The sequence below is a fragment of the Penaeus monodon genome, chromosome 9, assembly GCF_015228065.2.
Source record: "Penaeus monodon isolate SGIC_2016 chromosome 9, NSTDA_Pmon_1, whole genome shotgun sequence".
Classification (NCBI taxonomy): Eukaryota; Metazoa; Arthropoda; class Malacostraca; order Decapoda; family Penaeidae; genus Penaeus; species Penaeus monodon.
In genome coordinates, this window is record NC_051394.1 from 50,873,372 (window position 1) to 50,895,871 (window position 22,500).

Consider the following 22,500-nt stretch of genomic DNA (forward strand, 5'->3'; position numbering starts at 1 on the left):
CGGGAACGGCATCATAACAGAGGCTGTAGATGTAAAAGATATCTGATTACGTGTATCATTCGGTGGTGATTACGCTTTGGTGAGGTATATTCAGTTTGGATATTGTGGTAGTCTGGATAGAGTGTCTTTGTGGGTTGATATAAGAGTTATTTAGTCTGGTTCATTGTTCGCTCGAGATAAGCTGGGGACGAGAGTATAGGTAGAGTTGCCAAATTGTCTTATCATTCCCCCTTTTACAAACTACCTCAAAAAACCCCAAAACAAAACAAAACCCCAACCAAAACAATACAAAGAGATAACCGACTTCATAGAACCCTTCCACAACACCATAAATGCTCAAATTCGACCAGCAAAAAGAGACCAATAAGACGCACCAGAACCCCCGCCCCAAAGTTCCCGCGCAAACCCCGCCAGAAGAGCCGCCTCGCGCACACCAACATGTCGGTGAGTGAAACTTCTCCTTTTTTCGAGGGATTTTCGGGCCGACGCGAAGGATATTCCGCGTCTGGGAGAACGAGAAGGGGCGGCGGCCGCTCTCTGCGGGGAGAGAGAGACCGAGATGACTGGTTTGGCGCCGAGAAGAGGGAGAGAAGGCGAGGGGATGGCGGTCTCGCGTCGACCTCGCCAAGGATCACTTCCCTCTCCTCCTTTTCTCTCTGTTTTACTCTTTATTATGTTTTACTCTTTATCATTCCACATCCTCGAACGTTTTTCCTTCCCTCTCTCTCTCTCTTTCCCCTCCAAAGCCTCGAAATACACTAATACGGAGTCAAATAGGCCTACATCCCTGGGAGAAGTCGAGTCCCCAAACAATAAATATTATTATTATTATTATTATTATTAGTTTTGTGAAGAGATTTTTGCTCCGTAACGACTCCTTTTTTTTCACCCGAGCTTCCTTAAAAAAAAAAAAAAAATCAATTCTATTTCTGAATTAGAGGAAAGTGTTATTATGCAAATTATGATAATGATTAGATTTATGAGAAGATCGTCTTATTTTGCAGCGAAATGATTAAGGTTTTTTTTGATTTATTAAGTATTAGATTAGGCGGTTGATGTATTTTGGTTTGAGATGGAGTTTGTGTTTTGCTTTTTTGGTTTTTATTTATTTATTTATTATTTTTTAAGTGTAAGATGCGAGTTTCAGTGTTTTTCTATTTTGTTTTTTATGTGTTTAATTTTTTTTTAAATGTAAGGTATGAGTTTGTGTTTTTTGTAATTTGTTTTCTATTTATTTATTTAACTAATATTTTTTTTTTTTTTTAAATGTAAGATACAAGATTAGGTATTATTCTATTCTATTTTTATTATTTATGTATTATTATTATTTAATGAAACGTATCGCCGTGTATAGTCACCCCCCCCCCCCCCCCCCCCCAACAGGACCAGCCCACCTCTCCCTCCGCCGTCATGAGCTCCCCGGAGCCCACCACCCCGAGCCGCTCCAGCGTGTCGGGCCGCCGGAGGAGGAGGTCGTCGAGGGGCTCCAACGTCGACCCCGTGACCTCCTCCCCCGGCCGCGACCTCCCTGCCTTCGAGGACGAGAGTGACCTCATGGGCAACGACGTGCCGGTCGAGGAGGAGGACGGCGAGGAGCTCTTCGGGGATAACATGGAGAAGTGAGTCGCACGTTGTTCGGTTCGGTGAGAAATGAATTTTGTGTGTGCGTGTGTGTGTGTGTCTGTGTCTGTGTCTGTGTCTGTGTGTGTGTGTCTGTGTGTGTGTGTGTGTGTCTGTGTCTGTGTCTGTGTGTGAGTGTGTCTGTGTCTGTGTGTCTGTGTGTGTGTGTGTGTGTCTGTTGTGTGTGTGTGTGTGTCTGTGTCTGTGTGTGTGAGTGTGTGTGTGTGTTTTGTTTTTTCTGTGCCTTGTTTGTCATGGCAAAACTTTTCAAAGAACTCTGTGGTGTATATCAGTATCATTTACCTATGAGAGGTAAATGATGCATGTGTTCTTTTATCTATAATTTAGTTTAAAGAAGGAACCTGGATGTTTTGTGATTATGAAGAACCAAATGATAATAGTTCGGATTCAGGTATTGCATTCCTCTTCCTTGCTTGGATCATCAGGCACTAATTGTAAACGGCAATTTCAGCGACTACCGACACATTCCTGAGCTAGATGTCTACGACCAGGACAACCTCGATGACTCTGAATACTCAATGATGAGCGAAGGCGACCGCGCAGCAGCAGAAGGGGCAATGAGAAAGCGCGATCGGGATGAGGGACTAATTACAGGGCGCATGAGGAGAGGTCTTCTCTATGGTAAGTCGAGTCGATTATATATCGTTTGTTTGGTTGAGATGTTTTTAGCTTTTGATAGGGACTGAAAAGAAACCTTTTTCTCTACTGTCACTTGTTATATATCTCTCAGTGAAAGGGATTTCTTGTGTACCCTTGCAAGTTGCATGAATTATACTGTATTAAGCATTCAGCTCATTGAGGAAATGCATTTGATCAGATGAGAGTGATGACGAGGAAGACAGACCAGCTAGAAAACGGCGCATGGCAGAGAGAGCTGCAGAAGGAGATGTTGCAGAGGATGAGGAGGTGGTTAGACAGGGTTTCATGTTTGGTGATGTAAACTACAAAGAGGATACAAAATGCTTATATTGTGTCACTTGAGGATAAAACTTTTGACCTTTGAATATATTAAAGATCGTATTATGTTATTGCAGATGATTGAGTCCATTGAGAATTTGGAGGACATGAAAGGCCACAGTGTGAGGGAATGGGTGTCCATGCTTGGCCCCAGAACTGAAATTTACAACAGATTCAAGAACTTCCTGAGAACCTATGTCAACGACAAGGGCAACAACCTCTTCAAGGACAAGATCCGTCAGATGTGCGAGGAGAACAAGTCTTCCTTTGAGGTGGATTACAACATCATTGTCTCAGAGGAACAGGTTCTTGCATACTTCCTTCCTGAGGCTCCTACTGAGATGTTAGAGATCATGGACTCGGCTGCCAAGGACGTCACACTCTCCATGTTCCCACAGTACGAGAGAATCACGCGCGAGATCCACGTCAGAATCACAGACCTTCCTCTTATTGAAGAGCTTCGGTCACTTAGGTATTGTTTACAACCTGTTCTGTCTTTCAAGAGATTAGCATATTTATATATAAAGCATACATGCATTTAAGATACTCGTTGTCTGCAATATCTAATAGGAGATGTTCATTTCAGACAACTTCACCTGAACCAGCTCATTCGCACTTCTGGAGTGGTTACCTCAACCACTGGTATCCTTCCTCAGTTATCTATTGTCAAGTATGACTGCAACAAATGTTCCTATGTCCTTGGCCCATTTGTCCAGTCTCAGAATTCAGAGGTAAAGCCAGGATCCTGTCCTGAGTGCCAGAGCAGAGGACCATTCTCCATCAACATGGAAGAAACTGTATACCAGAACTACCAGAGAATCACCCTCCAAGAATCTCCTGGCAAGGTAAACTCAACAGACACTCTCCTGTTTAAAACATTTTACAGTGTTTCTTTAAAGTGTCCATTATCATAAGTATCTGTAAAACTAACTTTTTACATTAGAAAATGATTAAAAACAAACTTTCTCCAAGGTTGCTGCCGGCCGCTTGCCACGTTCCAAAGACGTCATCCTTCTTGGTGATTTGTGCGATTCGTGCAAGCCTGGAGATGAAACCGAGGTGACCGGTGTGTACACAAATAATTATGATGGCTCCCTCAACACAAACCAAGGCTTCCCTGTGTTCGCTACTGTTATTATGGCAAATCACATTGCTAAGAAGGACAATGCAAATGCTATCAAAGGTCAGTCATCAGAATTTCTATTTGGAAATGATATAATGATGTAATAATCACTATTAGTTTCCAGCAAAAACTGCAAATAAAAAATGCAACCTAGTAATTAAATTCCTATTTTGAATCTTATCTGCAGCTCTCACTGATGAAGATATCAAGGCCATTGTATCCCTGAGCAAAGATGAACGCATTGCCGAGAGAATTGTGGCATCAATCGCTCCCTCTATCTATGGCCACGAGGACATCAAGAGGGCCCTTGCACTTTCCCTCTTTGGTGGCGAGACCAAGAACCCAGGTTGGTTTAATTTGTTGATTTTAGTAAGTTAATTTATGATTATGATTATATATAAAGATATTATTTCTTTATGGATAGGATTTTAATGAGTTACTTTTTATTTTGCCTCTGCTATTTCATGCATTTTGAATATATATATATATATATATATATATATATATATATATATATATATATATATATTGTATATATATATATATATTGTATATTGTATATTGTATATTATATATTACATATTACATATATATAGCTGCACTGATGTATCTGAAATTATTCTTGCACATTTACAGGCCAAAAACACAAGGTCCGTGGTGACATCAATGTCCTGGTTTGTGGCGATCCTGGTACAGCTAAGTCTCAGTTCCTCAAGTATACAGAAAAGATTGCTCCACGTGCTGTCTTCACTACAGGTACTTTTTCTTTTGACAGACTGGAGTAATGAAAAACTGTTGAGTACCTTTGATATACGTCTTTTGATTTTTCTTTCTTGTTTAGAAAATTTCAAAAGCAAGAGCTTTACATACTTATTGTTTATTGCATTGCACTGTGATGACAATAATATGGCCTTGTATGAGGTGAACAGTTGACTCAAGTTTTTACAAACTTACATAGGCCAAGGTGCTAGCGCTGTTGGTTTGACGGCCTACGTGCAGCGCTCCCCAGTTACACGAGAGTGGACCCTAGAGGCTGGTGCCCTTGTCTTGGCTGATAAGGGGATGTGCCTGATTGATGAGTTCGACAAGGTGTGTTATCATAGGCATGGCAGCTTCTTGTTGGTTATGAAGAAGAAGAAAAAATTCTTTATGATTATAGTTATTTGTTTATTTGGATTTTCATCTTGGATATTCAACATTTTTTTTATTCTACAGATGAACGATGCAGACAGAACAAGTATCCACGAAGCCATGGAACAGCAGAGTATTTCTATCTCCAAGGCTGGTATTGTGACATCGCTTCAGGCTCGCTGTGCTGTCCTTGCCGCTGCTAACCCTATCGGAGGCAGATACGATCCATCCATGACCTTTGCTGAAAATGTAAGAATCTCCCTCCTCATTTTCTTTTCTCTTATTTGAAATATGTTACTAATTTGAGGGTCTTCCTTTAATTTAAGGTTTTGTTAAGTTGATACAAATTTTTTTTATGATTTCTCTTTTTGATGAATGCAGGTTGATCTGTCGGAGCCCATTCTCTCTCGTTTTGATGTTCTGTGCGTTGTGCGAGACACCGTTGACCCAGTACAAGATGAGCACCTGGCTCGTTTTGTTGTTGGCTCTCACATCCGACACCACCCCGGCTCTACCGACACCGATGTCACTTCCCTAGTTATGGTAGGAGCTCCCTTTCTTTATATTGCATACATTTCTGTAATATTGCACAGTATTGAATTAATGACTTTGTTATATATATTTAAAAACTGTTATAATTAAGTTCCTCTTATACAGGAAAATAAGTAAACTTACACATGCATCTATATTTATTTTTATTATTATTAATTTTAGTAGTATTAGTAATAGTAGTAGTAGTTTTTTGTGGATACAAGGCTATTACTGTTGAAGAAACTACTTAAATCTCTCTCTCTCTCTCTCTTCTTTTTTTTTTTTTCATTATTACCTACTGAAGCTGGGTGCATGAATTGTCCACTAGTTCGGTTTTGTGATATTTGTTAACACAGATATGGCTCCACAAGCATCCACAAGCATTCAGTCAATTAGGAGGCATGAAATGTTTATTGCTAATGCTGTTAATATCAATAATGCTACATTAATATTAGCATTTGATTACCAAAATGTCCCTCAGATATTTATAGTAATAAAGAATTTTAAAAATCTTTCTGAAAATCAAGGAAAAATTAAACCAAGTGAGAAATAGGACTATTAGTTGACTCCAGGTGACAAAATTCTTGTAGAGTTTGTGTTACAAGGAAGAATAAACTAAAATCAGAGTGGACACTTAATTTATTTACATACTGACCCAAGCAGCAATTGGCAAGAAATAAGTAATACATAATTCCAAAAAGTTAATTATGCCATGCCATAAAAATTTACACAAGCGGAATGGGTTTTTCCAGGATGGGCCAGCTGGAGGTGGATCAAACCTGGCTGGAGTTGAGAAGATCCCACAGGACCTCCTCAAGAAATACATCATCTATGGCCGAGAGAAGGTCCGTCCCAAGCTCCACCAGATGGACCAGGACAAAGTAGCCAAGATGTACTCAGAGTTGAGAAGAGAGTCAATGGCCACAGGTACACCTTTCATTCCTTTTTTTATTTCTATAGAGATATTGAAGTGGAAGGTCATACTAAAGTTTCTGTGAGTTTGGAGTTAAAAGATATGAAAGGTGAATGTAGCAGATAACTTGTTTCTTTTGATGTAGGTGTTCAAGGTATTAACACAATATCAATATGGAAAGCATTTTGGAGACATTGAATATCTGTGAGCAGAGCAATGTTTTGGTACCATTTTACATATTTTAAATGGAACCAAAACATGGTATCGTATGTGTTAAACTTTCACAGGTGCTTTGGTTGGCTCCAGAATGATCTGTAAGTTTTTGACCAGGAATCGTGTCTCACAAGCTCTTACAAATTTCACTGTGGTACTTCTGGCTATGTATAATTGAATGAAATAGATTGTAAAAAGGAAGACAGGAATGTTTAGTTGGAAAAGTACTTATATATAAAAGTCCAGATCTAGTGGAGGAAAAACACCATGAGTTTTCATGTATGTGGCAGCATTGCCATTCTCAGTTTCAAGTTAATGTTTAGGGTATTGGTTAGCACAGATTCTTTGTCTGTTCCTAATTCTATTGAGTTGACAAAAATGAAATGCCCTATTACATTGTAGATCAAAACTAAATTGTATTCATTTATTCTTCAGGAAGTATCCCCATCACAGTACGTCATATTGAGAGCATGATCAGAATGGCTGAGGCTCATGCCAGAATGCATCTTCGTGAATATGTCCATGAAGATGATGTGAATATGGCTATCCGTGTGATGCTTGAATCATTCATCGACACACAGAAGTTCTCAGTTATGAGGACCATGAAGAAGGTACAACTAATTTCAGTTCCCAAAGTTTTATATTCAGAATGAAGGTTAAAAATTGTGTTTAATTCATAGAGAACAAGATGAAATCTGTATTTAGAGTTAGCAGACCAAAATATAACCATCTTTTTTTCTTTCCAGAACTTTTCACGGTATTTGGCCTTCAAGCGAGACAACAACGAACTCTTGTTCTTCTTGCTGCGACAGCTGGTGCACGAGCAAACCACATACATGCGCTCTCGCTATGGACCTGACCACGATGTTGTTCAAGTATCAGAGAAGGATCTTCTGGATCGGGTAAGCATTGCTTTATTTAAAAATATATTCCAGTTCTTTGGTCTGTTCTTTGATTTGTTAAATAACAATACAATTTAGAATTGCAAAACATGCAAGATTCAATAAAGAATGTTTTATTTATTTTTTTTTATCCTTCCAGGCACGCCAGATCAACATCACCAACCTACAGCCATTCTTTGAAAGTGACATCTTCAAAGCCAACAACTTCTCGCATGACGGCAAGAGGAAGCTCATTGTCCAAGCATTCTAACATGCCCCAATGTATTATTATATTATGTATATAGTGCTGAAGCTGAGAATGTGTCAGATGCCCAGTGATGGTCCAAGCCAAAGGAAGTCTGAAGTCTAAAAGGAGTACAAAAGAATATTAAAGAAAGAAAATGTCTTAACTAAGAGAAGATGGCTCAGAATAACAGAAAATGTGATGAGCATTCCACAATTTTATTTTTTAAGTGCTGTTATAAGTATTTCAAAAGTATGTTGTAATGTTGTAAGTCTGTTTAAAGTGTTCTAGGTAGGAAAAAAAAATAAATTTTTTAGTTACAAAACGGACAATTAATGATCTTCTCTGTGCCTTAAAAAATTTGTGTTTTTTTTTAATTAAAATCTATATTATTTTTCATGTTTGACTTAACCCCGAGTAACACAGTAACAAAATTACATATATGAATCGAGATGCACACAACAAAATAAAGGTTTCAATTTTTATTTTCAAAATGGTTTGGTCTCCAGATTGTATGAGTATACATATTTTACCTTAGATTTTTGTACACAATAGCAGGCAAATGGTAGATGCTGGACACACTTGTGCTGAAGTGAAATGCACTTGGTAGTCTATTAATACATTTTGGAAGTCAATAGGAATAAGTAACTGGAATAAGTACACTATACCTACAAGAACATTCTTAAATAAATAACATAATACTGACAAACCAAATGTACATATATCAAATACACACTTATCTGGAAGACAAATATCTAACTTGAAAAGATTACAAACTACTGCAGATATATAACTTTTCTGGTTTTGCAGTGATACCACGAAAATAACTCTCTCTAGTAACATGTTTTCAAAATAACAATTACATATTCAAAGGCCAACAAATCTTCAAGATAAGCACTTCAAATGGACATTATTTAAGTCAAAATGGAACATGAAATCCACTAGTGCAAAAATTAAAAGAGCACCATTCATTGATTGGTGTCGATACCCTAGTGACTGATGGCTGGGCTCGTCAGTTAAAAGGCTTGATAATGAGGCAGAGACAACTAAGGCATTGATAGTTCACTATAATCCTCACTACTGTATGATAAAGACTAATGCCCTTTCCCTTTGTAACCAAAATATTTTGTTCTCCATTATGAGTTTATTCCTAATTTAAAAACAGGCAGAATTCAAGCATACATTAATTTTTTTTTTTTTTTGTCTTTTATAGCCTTTGGAAGATGGCATTTTTAACAGGATGTCGACGGCAGAAACAAATCTTTAATAAAAAATAGTAAGCTTTAATGTATACTTTCCCTACGAAAAACTGTTGGCTACAATCAGTCTTAACACAATACATTAGCTGAAATATTGCACTGATCAAGAAGTTATTTCTATCAAATGCACTATACACCTTTGACTTTAGTTATCTAAAAAGATTCAAGATTCTATGTAGGCTACTTGAATAAATGCATCAGCAGCTATATAATATAGGTTGAATGACTTGTGCTAGAACTGTACTCTTTTACTGAGGCAAAACATCCTTTGTGAGTTGCTAAAAAGGTTTTAAGTAGATATAAGCTGAATATCATTTAAATTAAATTTAGTTAGACAGGTCTTGTTACATGCATTTGTCACAGAACAAAAAAAGGGAAATCAGTGCATTTGTGCATATTTTGAATGGAAGAAAAGAAAAACCAAAATACATCAGTATTGAGAAGTAGATCGCCATGGTCAATGTGAGACTGATCATAGATTCCTGTGATATCTTTTCAAATTTTTACTTATCACATTAGCCTAAATCTCTGAATATTTACAACCATTGGTCCAAATATAATCAAATTTATCACAGTTCCTCTGAATTAATATGCAATTTAATTGCCTTTCTTGGAATATTTATGGACAGCATTGACAAATGCTGCAAGATGCTCTGGATCCATGTCTGGATACATGCCATGCCCAAGGTTGGCAATGTAGCGGTTTCTACCAAATTTCTCAATCATCTCCTTTACAGCATTATCGATGAATTTCTGTAAGGAAGTAATTTACACATAAATGCAAGAAACCAAACAGATAGGCAGATAATTATAAGAACCAATGACAATTTAGCTCCTTCATGTAAAAGCAAGAGGAATTTCATGGCATGTAGAAATATTAAAATATATAAAACTTTAACACTTTAATTGTTACTTAATTGTTAGTTGATAATTACAGTGACAATGACAGAGATGATCTGGACTTATTACCTATAACAAAAAAATATTAATGATCAAAAAAAGAACAATTTGACTTACCTTGTCAGCATACAAAGCACAAGGATCTAAGTTTCCTTGTAAAGTCTTATTTGGACCGACAATCTCCCGAGCTAAAGCCGGGTCTACAGTCCAGTCAATGCCAATTACTTCATACTTTAGAGCTGCAAGTTCTTTCAGGGCAAAATGGCCACCTTTGGGGAAAACAATCTATAAAGAAAAGAACACTTATTAATTGCCTGCATCTCACACATATACAAAAATAAGTGTGAAAGTGAATGTTTCATTCACTGTAAAAAGTTCTAAAAGGTAAATACACTTTAAACACAATAATAATATCACACAAAACATAGATTCTGTAGTTACCAGACACATAAACTATAAACTATCAATCATGAACTAATGTCAAATATTTGTGAAAAAGAAAATCAACATCTTAACAAGAACCTGTAACACAACATACCATGGGGATATCCTTGAGCCCTGCCTTTGCAACCCTCTCTTTCACCTCATTGCAGATCTGCTCAAGGTACGGCAGAGCAAACTTTCGGAAGAGCTCTGGGCCCAAGTGTTCAGCATGCGATTCAAACACTTGGAGACACTGTAATCCAATCAAAAAGTGACCATCCATGTATGGCTAAGGGTGTTGTTTCACTACTGTGTAAAGTAATCAATTACTAATGAAAGTTAAGCCCAGTCTTGTACTATAGGTTTTGCAGGACACTTTCATTTTATAATTCTCAATCACAGAACTAAATTAAAACTAGACTGGATGTCCTTTGAAAATAATAAAGAGGGGTTGGTATATTCAAAAAAGCTCCAGAAACAAATAAGGATATTATATATAGAAGAAAAAACAGTCCTTCCTCACCTGAGCGCCTGCCTTCACTTGGCCAACAAGATAGTTCACAGTTGCATCTGTGATTATTTTCAAGAGTTTATGGCTCGCTTCCGGGTACTTGTAGAGCCAGCCTTTAGCAAGACTCATGGTCTTTGAGCCCTTGCCCTCAATCATGTAGGCCATTATGGTCCACTGGAATAAGATGTATCATGAATATCTTAGTTTTCTAGGAAAACAATTGAAAGAGGATATGGTCAAGGATAAATAAGATTGAAAAGAAATTTCTGATAGTTACAACAACCTATCATACCTCAATTGTTTTGGTTAAAGGGACAACTAAAAAACATAACTATGAGGAGACCAAGGGTGGTTTTCACGAAAGGTCTATGACTGCTACTATGGAAGAAACATTTATATCTTCAGACCTTATTTTGATAATATATTGTAATAACATGGTAAGGAAAATATGACAATAACACTTGTTTATATCATAACAATAATATTACACATTCAGAATATCTAAATGTGATGTGGCATGCCAACATTTATTGCCATTGCATCAGTTGTGAAGATGGGCGCTGTTATTTGTATCTTTTAATAAAACATACTAATAAAAAGGTAGGAGATGCCTCAATTAACATTTGACAATTTATCAAAAGAGGCCTCAAACCTTTTTTATTTTTTTTATTTCCAAAGCAGAATAATATCCAACAGAGGAAAAGTTGCATAAGGACAAATTAAAGACCGTCTTTATGCACAAGGACAAAATTAAAGGCAGTCCTCACACATGTGAAGGGAAAATATTAGTAATATGTAGGAAATGATTCAATTAACAGTTGACAAAAAATCAAAAGGGGTTCCAAGTTTTTCCTAGAATATTTGATGCAGAATTTTCTTCAAATTTGTGTAAATTTGCATTGTAGTTTTAATGACAGTTCTTCTACATGTAAGACACTTCCACACCCATCCTAAAATTTTTGCTAAGTCATAGACAAAAACTGCCTGTCAAAGACATTTTTGTGGCAGTCAAATTTACCAAGTCAAAGACAGATACAGATACTCACATCAGTAATGACAAACAGACTTTGGAGGCCCATTCTGATTTATTGTCAACCATTAATTGATTTGTTTCCTACATATTTACAGAACTTTTCTGTAAATATGCCTTCACAGATGATGCAATGACAACAAACCTTTTGTTGCCAAAATAACAGTTAAATGTATAAAATGTGCAATATTATTGTCATTATAAAAGTAAGATTTATTACACTAAGTGGTTTAACATGTGACTGCAATCAATCATCTATAATGATATAAATGTTTGTTCTATTACCAGCATTAACTTTAAGATGTGGTAACAACATAAATCATAGACAGAATCATAAAGAACAGTCAAAGACCTTTTGTGAATACCACTCCAGCTGTACTAACATTACCACTGACTTTCTTTTCATATGCAAGACTATCTGGGTTCAGAATTTGATATCAGTAAGGAAGTAAATGCACCTTGACTATCATTTACACAGGAAAATGACAGACCATACACCCCAAGAAAACAAAAAAACAATAACAAAAATAATAAAAAAAGCTTACTGGTGCTCCACTAAAGCCGATGAGAGGAGCTCTCCCCTTCAACTCTTTCCTAGTGAGGGTGAGAGCATCAAACACATACTGGAGCTTCGAGCAGACATCAGCAGGAGACCCAAGCTTGGCCAGGTCCTCTGGCTCACGTAGAGGGGCAGGGAAGACTGGGCCCTTTGAGAAAGGAAGAAAGATATGAGGATTGTATGACGTAAATCTGTTAAGTCTATCAGGACAAACTGACAAACACTCATAAAAATACAAATTATATACAATTATGATTACTAGCTATGGTAGAAAACCCACAATGGAAAAACTGGTGAATTTCGAAACTGTAGTCTCATTTTCAATAAATCCAGTTTTTGCAATGTGGGTTTTTTCTGCCGTAGTATCTGCATGGAAGAGTGTTTTACTATTCATTACTAGCTTTTTGTTTTCTTCAGGCAATATTTACATTACATGATACAGTTAATTCATATGGTGAAAATCAGCAAATACTGCATGAACAAAAATTGGCCAAACCAGTATCTTTTCCAAGAATTTCTTTTTTCTTTTCCTTTTCTTTCTCTTTATTTCAGCCTAAGAATCACAAACAACTGGAATAGCTTGTTAAGAGACACAGAGGATGTTAAGCCAGAAATCTACCTTTTCAAAGTTAATGAAAAACATGAGTTATTCATTCTACATAGATAAATCTACCTGAATAAATACAAGCAAATGATACCTTCAGAACACAGAACAGCAATATTTTACACATTATTTGAAATGAGTAAACATACTTACTCCTATAATTCCTCTTCATCAAACAAGACAATACAAGATGACAGAAAGAAAAACAACAAAATAATTCACACTCAGACTAGGCACCTCACCTCTCCAGTTCTCATCTCAACCACCATTCCAAGCGCTTGGGGAATCACCAGAATATCAGAGAATATAATAGCGGCGTCCAAGGGGAACCTATCCAAGGGCTGTAGGGTCACCTTGCAGGACAGGGCTGGGGTTTGGCACATGGTGAAGAAATCACATTTTGCGCGCTCCTCCCGAAACTCTGCAGAGATCACGTACAATAGTATGGGGGAAAATACTAAATAAAAAACATCGAGTCATACCGAGACATTAGAAGAAATTAAAAGGGGTTCAACAAATCAGAAATTCCATATCTCTTTTTCTGAAAATCAAACTTCAATAAATCATCTTGCAATTCAGTCTATAATCGTGAATGTCAGAAAGAGAAAGATAGATAATATAGACAGATATAGATGGATATAGAGGAAGAGGGAGAGCAAGGGGAGAGACAAGAAAGGAGATGGGAGAGAGGAGAAAAATGGAAGGAGAGAGAGAGAGAGAGAGAGAGAGAGAGAGAGAGAGAGAGAGAGAGAGAGAGAGAGAGAGAGAGAGAGAGAAGAAAGAGAGAGAAAGAGAAGAGAGAGAAAGAGAAGAGAGAGAAAGAGAAGAGAGAGAAAGAGAAGAGAGAGAAAGAGAAGAGAGAGAAAGAGAAGAGAGAGAAAGAGAAGAGAGAGAAAGAGAAGAGAGAGAAAGAAGAAGAGAGAGAAAGAAGAAGAGAGAGAAACAAGAAGAGAGAGAAACAAGAAGAGAGAGAAATAAGAAGAGAGAGAAAAGAAAGAGAGAGAAAGAAAGAGAGAGAAAGAGAGAGAGAGAAAGAAGAGAGAGAGAAAGAAAGAGAGAGGAGAGAAAGAGAGAAGAAAAAGAGAGAAAGGAGAGAGAGAGAAGAGAGAAGAGAGAAGAGAAGGAGAGGAGAGAAAAAGAGAGAGAGAAAAAGAGAGAGAGAAAAAGAGAAGGGAAAAAGAGAAGAGAAAAAGAAAGAGAGAGAAAAAGAGAGAGAAAAGAGAGAGGAGAAGAGAGAGAGAGACAGAGAGAGAAGAGAGAGAGAGAGAGAGAGAGAGAGAGAGAGAGAGAGAGAGAGAGAAACACACATACCAGGGAGGTATCGTCCAGCTTGCCTCATCGCCCACACAGGGACAACGTCGACCTCTTGTCCCCAGGCAGCTTTTAACAGCCTGTCGTTTTTCATGGCTGGGAATTCATTCTGAAATGGATCAAGAGTATACTAGGGTGTCTTCAGGTATATTAGCACAATCTGTTATAACCCAGAAAAGCAAATCACTACAGTAAGGGAAATAAAAATTAGGAATATCTATCATATTGGTCTTCTATTTCAACAGTAAATATAAAGTATTAACAAAATTAACTATCTAAAAGAACTTATGTTAAGAATTAATTTTTAAAAAGCTTGACTTTTATCTCTGAATATGAAAAAAATAGTGTTCAAAATACAGACCAAAGTACGTTGATCGATTTACTGCACGTTATTGCATGCAAATGAGAAATTTAAATCATAATGAATAATGAAATAAATGTTAGCAATGGCGAATGAAAGAAACTCTCCCATCTACCACTCAAAATAATTAACGGAATCTTATTAACAGCCAATAATCCTTCCCACATAAATTCTGGAAAGACAGAACTCGTGTAACCTCTCTGGTGATTTATCGTTGATGTGGGAACTCATCTAAGCCTAATTTTGACAGAACAGACATGGCAGAAGTTTGACTGCGTTACCCGAACGCTGAAGGCAAAAAGAGACCAACGTCATAACTTAAGAAAAGTTTTAAGACTAAACCCTTTATCGCAAATCGTGATGGGTTTTGAGTGCATACGGATCAAAAAAGGATATGTTATTACGAGAAAAAAAAAAAAAAATCTGCTTCAAAAGCCCTTTTCGGTGTCTCCCTAATATTAATCAGTATCATTTGATAACTACATTTGATTTACAGCAAATCATAATAGGGAGAAGAACAATAACAGAAAAAAATAAAAATAAAACATAAAAAAAATATATATATGTATGTATATATATTCACAAGAGAGAAATCAAGAGAGACATTCCAACGAATATAATCAAATCCTGATATTGATTCTGACTTCATCAAAAGAGAAGAACCAGAGAGAGAAAGAGAGAGAGAGAGAGAGAAATAATAATAACAAAAAGGGGGAAAATTTTTTTGCAAATAACAATGACCAAGAAATCGAAATAACACAAGCTGTGGTGATGTAACACGTGTTTTCTCCCTATTTCCCATCTGTTCCCTCTTCCCCTTCCCTTATACTCACTTCCTGGGGCATGGTGTTCGTCTATTTCGCTCGCAAAGCAGGGAGGAGGGGAAGGCAGACAGGTGAGGAGCGTTAATTCATTAATTAATCCAAAATTTCAGGTAAAGACAGATCAGCTGGCAGGCCGGTCGAGTTGCCGATGAACACAATTTTACCGATTTTTATTGTTATGCTTTTGGGACGAAAATTAATTAATCGCGTGTGATTTATTGCATCCAGCGTTATATATCTATCTTAATGTGTGGAATATTGGCTGTAATTTTACATGCTGACATAAATAAAAATAAAGACTAAAGTCTATTGGGAATCTGTGTTGTTGCGGCTTTGTTCGGGTTTTTGACTAAAACTTCGGCCGGTTATTTTACATGTAATGATTTGTCTCGTGCATTACATTGATGTATACTCTATAAAATGTATAAATAAATAATACAAGCATATAAAAAGCTAAGAATAATTGCAGAGAAATTATATAACTCAGAAATATAACAAGAAAGTCACCTGAAAGAATTTCGAACACTGTCACACTTGAGAATAGTAATAATAATGATAATAATAATAATAATAATAATAATAATAATAATAATAATAATAATAATAAAATAATAATAATAATAATAATAATAATAATAATAATAATAATAATAATAATAATAATAAATTGTATTATTAGCTTGTTAAGGAAGCTATAATAAAATAATGAAAATTAATAAATGCCAAGATCTTACACTAGAAAATGGTATTTAACAAATAAGCCTTTGATGTTTTCCACGGCCTGCATGTGTGTGTGAGTATATAAATGTATATATACATATATATATATATATATATATATATATATATATATATATATATATATATATATATATATGTATGTATATATATATGTATATTATTTTATAGAGATTCAATCAGAAATATATAAGAAAATGTAACAATGATAAATACAGCATATAAGGCTAAAAACATCCCCCAAAACCCTTGCCTCTTAACCACAGTATATACAAGAAAACATAAGATACAAAATATAACACTTAGATACATGTAACAGATATAATAGATATAATATAACCCATATAATAGATAAAATGCATACAATACACACCAGAAAACAATAAAACCTAAAAGGTATTCAGTAAATGCAAATCCCACCGAGTACAAAGATCCGGAGTTTAAGCGACCGAAGTTTTGTTTACTTTTCGGCGAGGAAAAAAAACAAACAAAAATTGAAAGGAAAGGAAATAAAAAAAAGGGGCGGAAATAGGAACGAAGGGATAGTGAAGGAGAGGAAATAAACAGGATAGGTATTGGATGAAGTATTTTATTAGATTTAAGTAATGGTCGATTAAATAGATATTGTTTATGAGCCGATATATGTGGAATGCAGAATTTACTCTTTTATTTTTAAGTTTTGCAATCAATGAGTCTTATTTGATTACGTTATGTCTCTTTTATTGTGTATATTCATGTACTATGTTGTGTTTCATTGATATTATTTGTATCTCTATTGGTAAGCATGTGGAAAGCACAGATAACAGGTTTTCATTATAGAGAAATGCAAGGACCACGTTTTTTCAGATTTATTTGTCTTGACTTCTCTGGATTTATGATGTAATTGCCACAACCAGCATAGGGGTCCACGGCATCATTCTCTCTTCTTTCACTGGAACTGGTGTGCAACTGAATTTGACGGAAGTTCTCTGAAGGATGGCATATGTTGGATGGGAAGCTTGTCGGGCATTGGTTCCAGAAACTTGTCTTGCCTCAAGTGAAAAGCTTCGGTACTATGTTTTGAGGAGTCTTAAATGATGCTCGGGAAGTTGTTTAAGAGTTGGGGTTCAACGTTTTGGAAGTTCTTTAACCTCGATAGATTTTATGAGCTACTGTGTAGTCTCTGGATACCACTCGATACAGATCTTGACTAATCGGGAATAGTCCTTCCATCTAGTAATGGTGGCTTTTGGTAATACTGAAATATATGTAATTATGTATCTCTTTTCTATCTTAGCAAGGAATACAAATTCATCTCTTTCAGTCGTTTCCTGTAATTTTCCATGTACCTTTAATAGTCTCCTGATGAATATTTTTTGTAGTTGTTATAACTATAGTAGATGCACCACAATGTGAATTGTTTACTGCTGATGAATGTATTCAACTCGAACCTACTAGGGACTTCCAGGTGATTGGGATTCCAGGTTCTAAATATATGTGTGTGAGCCACCTAGGAATCTGCTTAGGAGACTGTAGGTGATTTTCCATGATCTTTTTCAGGGTATGCTGGTATGACAGCTCATCATTTCAATTGTTGCTCTTAAATTTCATGTTTTCTTGAGCCATTTTGAGGATCCATTCCAGATCAACTTATAGATGGTCAGTATCTGATTCTCAGTTTATTGAATGAAAAATTCTACTTTATATTACTTGGTGTAAAAATGTGGGCAACATGTGGCTTATCCTTATTTCCTTCACTAATGGATGTAGCATGCTGTAGTCCACTTTATGTAACATCTGTGCAAAATCCAAGTACTGGTACATTGCGCCAACATTGTTCACATTCTTAATTTTTTGTAGAATGTTTATACAGTGGTTCAGAAGCTTGAATGGAAGGGACATTCTTTGGCTAGATCAATGATCTCCTGAGTTGAATTTCAACTCATTTCTTAATGTCAAGGCCATTGGTCTGTTATTGATGGAAGACCTCCCTTGAACATTGGTGAAACCCTTCTTTATTTATTTGAAGAAAGAATATTCTCTTTATCGACTGAACTCCAAACTGACAAGTGCTTATTTCTGTTCTCCAGTAGGACTGCTGGGAATTTTGTGTGATTTTAAAGATAAGATCCAGATTATATTATCCTTTTTTTATTACTTTCATTAAAGAAGGTTTCTGGTAACAACACCTTCTTTTCAAGGTGAAGGGTACTTATAGAAAATTCTATATTGTGTCTCAAGATGATTTGCAATATCCTAAGGATTTTCTATAATGTTCCATGTTGCTCTTCTAGGGACCCTATCCTTGTTTTAGTTTTTGGTGCCCTTGTTGCATATATGTAGAGAAAAGACGGATTTTGCTGCTTCTTCCTTTTTACTTCACACTCTCCTTGTTGTTGGTAAGAATATTATAGTTTTCTTTCAGATACCACAATTTTCTCGATTTTTTATTTACTTTCTTCCATTTTATGTTGTTCATATCTTTGCGGATTCTGCCTTTTATTCATTGTTGTTTTTAGTAAGGGACATATTTCTCTAAAATTTCAGGTTCTGCTAAGTTTATTTACTCTTGTTTATTTCCTTCAGTAAGGTATTGGTATCATTCCACTTCATTTGTTCTCAAATGAAATTTAGATATTTCAAATCTTTTCTCATTAGTTGTGGTCATTCTTTCAGTCTGTTGGGTATAGTTAATTGCTATTATTTCCACTAGACTGTGGTTTGAAATAATGCCTTAGATAATTTTGTATCTGTGTAGTATGGCTCTGATATCTAGGAAGACAAGTTCTAGTATGTTTCTCAGATAAATGGTCTCTTCAGGGGCAAGTGTTTGTCTCGTTTGCCTGGTCATGGGCATTCTTTTTCTGTCATGTCAAGTGTCAAATCACCTGCACTCATATTAGAAATAAATTCCAGGTGAAGGTTGTCTTAAATTGATAATCTTGGATTCTTATTTTTTTTACTTGTTTTCATTTCTTTCAGAGAGATGGCTTTTGAATTTCTGCTTACTGGATACATACACAGTATAAGGATTTTAAGCTTTATTTGAAATATTTTGTGCAGGATAACAGATTGTAATTTAAGGAAAGAGATGGAAATCATAATGTAATAAACATTGCTGATGATAAGTGCAACACAGCCATAAGAAGAAAAGAAAGGGAGAGTATAAAGCAAGTTACTACTTCTTCCTCCTCTTCTTCTTCTTCGTTCTTCTTCTTCTTCTTCTTCTTCTTCTTCTTCTTCTTCTTCATCTTCTTTTGGGGGCAGAGTCTGCTGTTCTGTTGTTGTTCCTCTCTTTTTTTCTGTTTTTCTTTTTAGTAAGCTCTTACTCATGCTTTACTCCTTCCGCAGATACAGAAGACCATGTCGGGAGCTGCCTTAGGATTGGTCCAGTATGTGGTGGTGCGGTCAGACCTCATGACAAATCTAGCCTGGCCTGTTGGGGCGGTCATTGCCCAGGCCTGCCACGCATCCACAGCTGTTGCTCATCTCTACCGGGAGGACCAAAACATGCAGCGGTACCTGGCAGATCTGGATAATATGCACAAGGTCAGGAGTGCCTTGTTTTATATTTGTGTGCGCAGGGGCTCAGTGGCGTAAGGCGGCCGAACATTGAAGCTAATGCCTCTTTGGTGCTGTGGGTGATATGGACCTAATTATTCCTAGTGATTTATAGAATCTGTAGATTGAGGCTGTGAGTTATTTGATGTGTGCTCACCTTATTTGTTGTTATTATTATATGTATTTGATGTTGGTGTGAAATACCCGTAAAATATGGTACAGTAATATCAGTATTATTGTTTTTAGAAATATGTGTATATGAATATGAAGTAATAGAATTATAAATATATATATATATTTATATATATATATATATATATATATATATATATATATATATAGTATATATATATATTATATATATATATATATATTGTATATATTATATATATGTAATATTATATTATATATGTATATATGTATTATAATATTAATATATATATAGTATATATAATATATATATATATATTATATATATATATATATATATATATATATATATATATATATATATTATATATTATATATTACATATTATATTGTATTTATCTTTATTCATATATCTCTCTATTCTTCATGATCATCTCTATCTCATTTCTCCTATCTTACCTCTCTATCATACTCTCTACTTCTCGTGTGTTCTCCTCCTGTCCTCTCTCCTCTCTCTCTCTCTCTCTCTCTCTCTCTCTCTTCTCTCTCTCCTCTCCTCTCTTCTCTCTCTCCCCTCGTTCTCTTCCTCTCTCTCTCTCTCCTCGTCTCTCTCTCTCTCTCTCTCTCTCTCTCTCTCTCGTCTCTCTCTCTCTCCTTCTTCTCTGCTCTCTCTCTCTCTCTCTGTTGTCTCTCTCCCTCTCTCTCTCTCGTTCTGTCTCTCTCTCTCTCTCTCTCCTCTCTCTGCTCTCTCTCTCTCTCTCTCTCTCTCTCTCTCTCTCTCTCTCTTCTCTGTCTCTCTCTCTGTCTCTCTCTCTGTCTCTCTCTGTCTCTCTCTCTCTCTTAATACTTTTTCAGACTGCCTCCACTGTGGCTGTCATTTACTGAGCTTTAATCCCGTCATTCTGGCTATTTCAGGTTGTCCTGGGGATCGAGAGCGAGACAAAAATCCGAAATCTATCAGAAAAACTGCAGGAGGCAGTGATCGACCACAAACTCTGGATAGAGCAGCCGGAAGACACGCCAACTTGTCTCGTGACCAAGCCTTACCCTAAAGACGAAGTGAGCCGTTTTTTTAAGAGGTTGAAATTGTTCAAGATGGATAGCCCTGCCAGTTCCAGCGTAAATTCGAGTAATTAATCAAGACTAGTGATTGTTTCCTTTATTTTGTTATTATTACAGTCTTTTTCTCATAATTATTTCCTCTCTGCCGTTCTTGTTTTCTGGCTCTCGTATTCCAGCTAAGTGAACCGTCTTCACTGTTAGAGATAATTTGATGATTTGAAGATGGCTTGCTCGACCTTCAAGTGCAGTCTGGGTACTATTTCGAGATTTGCTGAAAAATGCTAAAGGAATTTGTCGTTATATTCTGAGGCTTGTATTTGTCCGAAGAGCTGTTTTGAATTGCCGTGTGCCCCCGTTGAGAAGTTATCAGTGTTAATTTGTCTTTCCTAGTGGGTATGTTTTTACTTATATCAATATTTTTATGAATGTTATCTTCATCATTATTATTATTAATATTATCATAATTTTTTTTATTGTTATTTTTATTATAATTGCCATTACTATTACTGATACTACTAATATTATTATTGCTATTATTATTATCAACTATTACCTTTTTTATATGCCAAATGAAAGTATTAATCCAAAGTCCTTCCTTCCAAAACCTGATATGATATATTTAGGTCTTTTTTATATACAAAATTAAGGCTCTATACAGAATTGTGGTCTTATATTTTTTTCCTCATTGCTTGAATAGATAGATATTATGAATACTAAATAAAGAAGTTCAATCATGTATTGTCTCTGGATGAACCCTCATTTTTTTCTGTATATACTGTGCTACAGATTTATTTAGTTATTTAGTTATTTATTTATTTATTTTAATTCTTTTTATTTTTTATTTATTTATTTATTTTTTTTTTTTACTGTAAGGAATGTTTTCCATTTCCATAGCAAGTTAGTCTCCAAAACAGGGAGGTCAGACTCATGGTCACAAGTGGCCCGTGGGATGACAGCAAGAACTATTAGCCTGTGTAATTATGAGCACCATGATGGGAAGTCATGGCATATACATTTTGTTACCATTAGTGTCTCCGTTTAAAGTCTAATGAATAAAATAAACTTTATGTATAGGTGTATATATCAGACGGTTTTAATCCTGAGAAGCTGGGTATGGGCCTTTGTCTTTTAAATGTGCTCACGTTGTTGGAAATGACAAATGCCGTATTTTCATCCTTCTGAGGGTATGGCATTTGATGCTGTAAGTGCCATTTGAAAGTACTTTGCTCATGGCATTTCATATTTTGGCATATTTATGGTATGAAGAATTGGATATTCATTTCTTTGTACTGTGTTTTCTATTTGAAACTTTTTTAAGTGCATATGATTTCTAAAGAGGATATCATTATTTTAGTTAATTAATTTATTTATTTTTTATTTATTTGTATATTTTTTTATTCTATTATTAATATTTTTTTTTTACTTTACTTTACTTCCAATACCAAGATCACTGTCACTGTAGTTATTATTATCCAAAGCATTCAGTAACTATTTTTATTTCAAGGCAAATACCAGGCGAGGTAAACATATACACACAAAGGTAAAGCGCCATAGGGAAGGGTATAGATGTCCACATAATACACACCTTGATCCT

At 35.7% G+C, this 22,500-nt stretch overlaps 3 protein-coding genes across 3 annotated transcripts; 2 read left to right on the plus strand and 1 right to left on the minus strand.

The window, feature by feature from the left end:
- The first annotated feature begins 361 nt into the window (after positions 1-361).
- On the plus strand, positions 362-8,027 carry LOC119577228 (DNA replication licensing factor mcm2-like). Its single transcript, XM_037924971.1, has 16 exons — positions 362-444; positions 1,384-1,619; positions 2,093-2,262; positions 2,459-2,547; positions 2,676-3,070; positions 3,185-3,443; positions 3,571-3,781; positions 3,909-4,067; positions 4,358-4,477; positions 4,680-4,810; positions 4,937-5,101; positions 5,234-5,395; positions 6,136-6,310; positions 6,945-7,120; positions 7,256-7,411; positions 7,551-8,027. The coding sequence occupies exons 1-16, from the start codon at positions 439-441 to the stop codon at positions 7,659-7,661; spliced, it is 2,721 nt and encodes a 906-aa protein (XP_037780899.1). The 5' UTR covers positions 362-438; the 3' UTR covers positions 7,662-8,027.
- Positions 8,028-8,101: 74 nt separating this feature from the next.
- On the minus strand, positions 8,102-15,582 carry LOC119577230 (uroporphyrinogen decarboxylase-like). The gene is made up of 8 exons (XM_037924972.1): positions 15,426-15,582; positions 14,232-14,340; positions 13,163-13,341; positions 12,303-12,464; positions 10,740-10,901; positions 10,332-10,469; positions 9,911-10,078; positions 8,102-9,646 (listed from the first exon to the last, which is right to left on the minus strand). Exons 1-8 carry the CDS (start codon positions 15,435-15,437, stop codon positions 9,491-9,493), a joined length of 1,086 nt encoding a protein of 361 aa, XP_037780900.1. The 5' UTR covers positions 15,438-15,582; the 3' UTR covers positions 8,102-9,490.
- A 988-nt stretch (positions 15,583-16,570) lies between these two features.
- LOC119577231 (putative peptidyl-tRNA hydrolase PTRHD1) lies at positions 16,571-21,642 on the plus strand. The gene is made up of 3 exons (XM_037924973.1): positions 16,571-16,726; positions 19,485-19,682; positions 20,760-21,642. Exons 2-3 carry the CDS (start codon positions 19,497-19,499, stop codon positions 20,979-20,981), a joined length of 408 nt encoding a protein of 135 aa, XP_037780901.1. The 5' UTR covers positions 16,571-16,726; positions 19,485-19,496; the 3' UTR covers positions 20,982-21,642.
- The last annotated feature ends 858 nt before the right edge of the window (positions 21,643-22,500 follow it).

Bases quoted from the DNA above. Each gene is read 5' to 3' on its own strand.
- LOC119577228 (XM_037924971.1), top strand. The intron at 2,548-2,675 runs GTGGTTAGACAG...ATGTTATTGCAG, and splicing joins ATGTTGCAGAGGATGAGGAG to ATGATTGAGTCCATTGAGAA. The intron at 7,121-7,255 runs GTACAACTAATT...TTTTCTTTCCAG, and splicing joins TTATGAGGACCATGAAGAAG to AACTTTTCACGGTATTTGGC.
- LOC119577230 (XM_037924972.1), bottom strand. The intron at 10,470-10,739 runs GTGAGGAAGGAC...ATTGGATTACAG, and splicing joins AAGTGAAGGCAGGCGCTCAG to TGTCTCCAAGTGTTTGAATC. The intron at 10,079-10,331 runs GTATGTTGTGTT...TTTTCTTTATAG, and splicing joins GGCTCAAGGATATCCCCATG to ATTGTTTTCCCCAAAGGTGG.
- LOC119577231 (XM_037924973.1), top strand. From the start codon at position 19,497: ATGTCGGGAGCTGCCTTAGGATTGGTCCAGTATGTGGTGGTGCGGTCA. The intron at 19,683-20,759 runs GTCAGGAGTGCC...TGGCTATTTCAG, and splicing joins ATCTGGATAATATGCACAAG to GTTGTCCTGGGGATCGAGAG.